This window comes from Leptodactylus fuscus, chromosome 1, assembly GCF_031893055.1.
Source record: "Leptodactylus fuscus isolate aLepFus1 chromosome 1, aLepFus1.hap2, whole genome shotgun sequence".
Lineage (NCBI taxonomy): Eukaryota > Metazoa > Chordata > Amphibia > Anura > Leptodactylidae > Leptodactylus > Leptodactylus fuscus.
Genome location: NC_134265.1, coordinates 292493880 through 292499933, shown reverse-complemented (window position 1 = coordinate 292499933; position 6054 = coordinate 292493880). Strand labels below are relative to the sequence as shown.

General features: G+C 44.7%; 1 protein-coding gene across 1 annotated transcript in view; it reads left to right on the top strand.

Moving 5' to 3' along the window:
- Positions 1-910: 910 nt before the first annotated feature.
- TMEM192 (transmembrane protein 192) overlaps positions 911-6054 on the top strand; it is a 43377-nt gene continuing 38233 nt past the window's right edge. Inside the window, exon 1 of the mRNA XM_075258069.1 lies at positions 911-1083. Within this exon, the coding sequence (XP_075114170.1) occupies positions 1054-1083 (30 nt within the window). The 5' untranslated portion in view covers positions 911-1053. The remainder of the gene's footprint in view (positions 1084-6054) is intronic.

The following is a 6054-nucleotide window of genomic DNA, read 5'->3' as shown; positions in this document are numbered from 1 at the left end:
TGTGTAGGAGCCACTATGGGGCATACCACTGTGTGTAGGAGCCACTATGGGGCATAATACTGCGTGTAGGGGCCACTATGGAGCATAATACTGTGTGCAGGGGCTACTATGGGACATAATACTGTGTGCAGGGGCCACTATGGGGCATAATACTGTTTGCAGGGGCCACTGTGGAGCATAATACTGTTTGCAGGGGCCACTATGGGGCATAATACTGTGTGTAGGAGCCACTATGGGGGATAATACTGTGTGTAGGAGCCACTATGGGGCATAACACTGTGTGTAGGAGCCACTATGGGGCATAATACTGTGTGTAGGGGTCACTATGGGGCATAATACTGTGTGCAGGGGCCACTATGGGGGATAATACTGTGTGCAGGGGCCACTATGGGGCATAATACTATGTGCAGGGGCCACTACGGGGTATAATATGGTGTGCAGGGGCCACTATGAGGCATTATACTCTGTGCAGGGCCACTATGGGGCATAATACTGTGTGTAGGAGCCACTATGGGACATAATACTGTGTGCAGGGGCCACTATGGGCATAATAGTGTGTGCAGGAAATTGGGGGGTAAGGTGTCAGTTGGTCGGGGTCTTTGAATTGGTGGTGGGGGGGGGGGTGTCAAAAGATCACCACTGGACAACCCTTTTAAATTCTGCTCCAATTGATATAAATACTACTGCTATACTGCAGATTTTCCCATGCATATCCCCTTAGGCTAAGGCTCCACACTGCTTTTCCAGAACGTGGGGTTTTAGCAGTGCTAATTGTGGTAGTACACCTGCTATAGACCTCACAGAAACCCATCTCCACCCACACTGTGCACTGGCCCTCAAGTCCCTGCCTATCCTCAGCCAGCAGGGGGCGCTACACTTCAGTCCCGGCTGCTCTATGATAGCGCCTCTCACTATCTTGTGGGTCTAGAACGGAGCAACTGCCGGCGACAGGAAATGTGAACGCAAGAAGGAAGGGGAGGGCTGCGACATCGCCAACACATTATAGAGCCCCGCTGACCGCTCAATGAACTCCAACGTGACCGCAGCAGGAAGATGGCCAGGCACGGCAGGCTGCGGCAGGATGTAGGTAGACTGTGGTGCGGCCCAGCCGCTTATGGAATAAGGCTGCACCCCCCTCTGGTGCACTCCTCATACTGACATGTGTATTGTACTCTGCACTGAGCTCCGTGTACGGTACATTGTGTCACACGGCACTGCGCCTCTCCGTCATGTGATTGGCCTGTCACGTGACCGCAGCTCTGGGATTCTCCCTGTGTTTACAGCGTTCTGTTCCTTCGCTTTGGTCACGTGTTGTGTCGCCTATAGCTCCTGTGTTACATGCTGTATGTACTGTACTATAGGGTGCTTTATAGTCATGTGTCACTAGTATAATGGGCTTAATTTACCAGTAGCTTTCCTGACAGGGTCATAGTAACCTGGTAATGTGGCTCCTATTCGTGCCTCTGCTTAGGATATATGACAGTTCCTGTTCTCTGGCTCATTTCATGGCCGATCTGCACCGTTTGTGGGAATAAGGCTACGTTCACATCTGGCCCTCCAGAACAACTGAAAGACAGACACAGGTGTGAACTTAGCCTGAAAGCATAGTAAACAGGAAAGCTACGACACCGCTGAGCCTATAGCTGCAGAAATGTTGCATTGTATCTATTTAGATGAAAAAAAATCCACTGGTTTCATGTAATGAAGTGTCAGGGGTGCGGTGTTCATTATGTACCTTATTAGGGTATGTTCACACAGTGGAATCTGCCCCAAAATCCGCGTCAGATTCCAGCCTGATTCTGCTTCACTTCACCACTTGCCAAAAGCAAAAATAAATCAACTATTTTCATCTGTGCAAAGATCTAGTATATACAAATATAAAATATAACTTTTTTTTTTTTTTTTTTTAATGGGTCCCTATAAATTCAAACTCTTACCTCTTAAATAACAAATCCATTGCCTTCTGACACGTTTTGTTGCTATTTTGGCATCTTCAGAGTTAAGTGAGGCTTAATATATTATGTTTGATACAATATTACAACTGCACTACCTTTCCTATGAGACTTTAAGGCTAAGGCCCCACATTGAAGAAACACAACTTTTTTTTGTGTCTCAGATTTTGCTTTTTTTTTTTTTTTTTTTTAATAGCAAAAACCAGGTGTGGATTGAGCAGAAGGTAATAGTATAAGTACTTTCTATGTATTTCCTGTTCCTTTTGTTGCCACTCTTGACTTTGTCTTTAAAAAAAAAAAAAAAAAAAAAAACTGCAGCAAAATCGGCAAAAAGCTGTGACTGCCGTTTTCCCAGATCTTATACTGCCCTCACCTCGTTTGCTTTTTGTTGGGAAAAGGGGGCACGGCCTAAAAGGAGATCCTTTTCATACTGGATATATGACTTGTGTCATTTGGGAAAAAAAAAGTGCAAATGCACTCCAGTATATTGTCAGCATAAAAAGGTAATCAGTTAAGAGTATTTAAAAGGGGCCGTTGTGCCTTTTTTTTTTTTTTTTTAAAAAAAAAAAAGAGGACCTTTCATGGGTTTGGGCACATGCAGTGTTATTTACCGCTGGAAAGCCGACAGTGCGCTGAATTCAGCACACTGTTGGGGGGGGCTCAAGACCCCCCTGGGTTATGTTTGTTGTAGTTCTCATTGCAAAAAGAGGAAGTTACGAGCGCTCGGGTGACACACACAACAGACACAGTTGTCAGTTATTCAAGTGCCACACTTTATTGTTCAGCAGCACAGGTTTATAAAGGAAGCACAAATGCATACAGGTCACATGACCCGACATCTAAATATGGTCTCATGGATCCGGTAGCACGTAGCATATATTGTCACATACATATATATATATCTTCAACTGAACATCTGCCAACTTATGTGACAGTTAGCAGAACATCCTAGATAAGCACAAAATGTTACATATACCACGGCACTGAGCATCAACGGTCACTTACACCACAACTTCCCGTATCTACAGTTTTTTAGAATGATAACAGACTATGTCTAACCACTGGCATGCAGCTATCTATAGATCAGCAGAATGAGTCTAACTGCTAACGTGCAGTCTGAGACTTGTGGTTTTGCTGTCCAACTGACTTTGTCTCTTAATAAAAGAGCAAGTTTATTTTAACCCTTACAATTCCCCCATTTTTAGACATTATTCTCCTATCAGATGAGTACATTCACCTACAATGTAGATGCCACGCCCATTGGATTCCCCATCTGATATTCCTATAATGTCTACCATTTATGTCTAGCTTTATCAGAACATCGATTAAAACACATCAAAATTAACTTGAGAAAGCATGAAGCAAGTAATGTCCATCTCTTCATTCCTGCCGTGGTTCAGGAACTTTTTTACAATGGGAAGCGTGTATCCAGGTAGATTTTCCCTCCAATTTGACTGAAGTGACAGTTATCAGCAGCACTTGGAGGGACCGTCATATCTGGGTTCAAGAGACTTCCTGGTATGTCTTTTCACGACCACCCAATCACTGGGCTGCAAGCTATGTGTTCCTGGAAAATCAAAAGAGTCTGGAATAGAAGAAAACACCTGTTTATATGTTACTTTCAATCTTTGACACAGGCTCTGGACATAGCTGGCAGTGCTATCATAATTGAGTTGTAAATTCTGGGGAAAATACAACGCTAGTCTAGGCACACTTCCAAAAAGCACCTCAAATGGTGACAGACCCGTCTTTCTATTAGGATTGGTCCTCACCGAATATAATGCTAGAGACAGGCACTCTGGCCAGGGCCTTCCTGTCTCTGCCATGGCTTTCTGGATTTTTAACTTGAGTGTGCCATTCAACCTTTCCACTTAGCCTGAACTTTGGGATGGTAGGGTGTGTGGAAAGCTTGCTCAATCCCTAATACAGACATTATTTCCTTCATTATTTCACCTGTGAATTGTGTACCTCTATCAGATTCTATCACCTCAGGTATCCCCAATCTACACACAAGCTCAGACATCAATTTCTTGGCAGTTATCTGTGCGGTTGTCCGGCTCACAGGATAGGCCTCGGCCCAACCACACAAACCAATACGTACTCGTACATTCCAGACTTAGGCAACTGTATGTAATCTACTTGTATTCTCTGAAATGGATACAGGGGTATTGGTGTGCATGCGGTGTTTTAACTACCTGTCCTGGATTGTGTAGAGCACATATGTGACATGCATTTACGTGATTACCTGCAACCCTTCCAAAACCTAGGGCAAACCATAGTTTACCCACTAGTGACTCCATGGCATTTTGAGAGGCATGCACCTTACTGTGGGCCAAACCAACCATTTGGGGATATGCTGCTGCGAGCAGACAGTCTTTCCCCCATTTTCCACATTCCTTCACATTCTCTGGCACCAGTCACCTTAGAGTACAGACCCTTGGGGTCTGCTAGGTCAATGTCTCACCTGGTTGAGACCCTTCCATGGTAGTAGCACCGCTGCTCAATCACCCTTTTCATTTCCAATACTCTCAGGGTCTCTTCCCCTTGTGTGAGCTCTGACTTTCACAACTGCTTAGGGAGCAATATGGCCTCCATCAACTGACTTACTAAGTTTCCATTCTTAATTGGCTTACCCTGTGCCGTCAGGAAGTTCCTGGACCTCCAAATTGGACCATAACCATGTGCAATGCCATACGCATACCTGGAGTCAGTGTAAATGTTTGCTGTGCTATCCTTAGCTACTTTGCAGACTTCTATTATTCAGCCTCTTGTGCTGACATGTGTGGTGGAAGGGCTTCTTGTACTATGGTGTCATGTGTAGTGACTACAGCATACCCTGTAACAAATTTGCCTTTTTCTGTTAGGTACCTGGAACTATCCACAAACATCTCATAGTCAGGATTCTCCAATGGGGCATCAGTAACATGACTGAAGCCGCCTCTTCTGAGAGGGAGTTTAAAAATATCTCATCATCTACTCCCCCCTTTGAATCATGAACTCCTACTGGTAAGAGTTGCAGGATTCAAAAGTCAAACAACGCTGAAATGGGATGTTGGAGGAGGATTGTAGAGCAAATTCCATCTTGCTCTGTCTTGCCAAAGACAAATGACGTCTGTCTACCTGTGTGAGGATTGCATGAATGTCATGTGGTGTGTATACCACCAGGGGGTGATCTAGGACAATGTCAGAGCTTTTTTTTCACGCAGGGCCTGTACTGAGAGTACAACCCTTACATGAGGGCATTCCCCATGCGACAGCATCCAAATGTACACTATAATATGCCACAGGACGCTTCATATCTCAATGTTATTGTGTGAGAATTGCAGTAGCATGTCCCATCATCTCAGTGACATAGATTTGAAAGGGCTTCTGATAGGCAGACTGAGACAGTCATACAAAGGCTGCATGGTCAGAGATGCAGATCTGATCCACGGCCTACAGTATGACACCAAACCCAAAAAGGTACGTAACTGAGCATGGGAGGTTGGCACCTGCATTCCTCTTACCACTTTGGTCCGTTCATCTGAAAGATGTTTGGTACCTTGGCTCAGACAATGACCTAAAAACACCACCTTTTGCTTACAAAATTGCAGCTTGTCTTTACTGGACTTACAACCGTTATGGTAGAGGAAACACAGCAGGTTTATGGTAGCGGCTTCACATGTCTGTTTATCTGGGGCACAAAGAAGAAACATTATCAACATATTGCAACAATACAACAGCATCAGAGGCAGGGTCCCAGGCATTCATGATCAGTGTGAGACACCTTGTGAACTGATTTGGACTATTTTGCACTCCTTGTGGCAGGATTGTCCACGTGTATTGTTTACCTCTGAAGGTGAAAGCAAACCGCTACTGGCAACACTACCGGGGTCTCTAGCAAAGTTACTTTGTTCAATTCTCTTGGGTCATGGACCATGCGGTAAGTATCTGGTTTGCCCTTTTAGCCCATCTTTTTGACAGGGAACAGTGGTGTCTTGGCCACTGACATACATTCTTTTAACAATTCTACAATAGTTGTGGCTATAGCATTTTCTTGGGCGCGTGTCAATGGGTACCGTTTGATTCTAGGTGGCTTTGCTCCTGGTTTCAAGTTTACCAT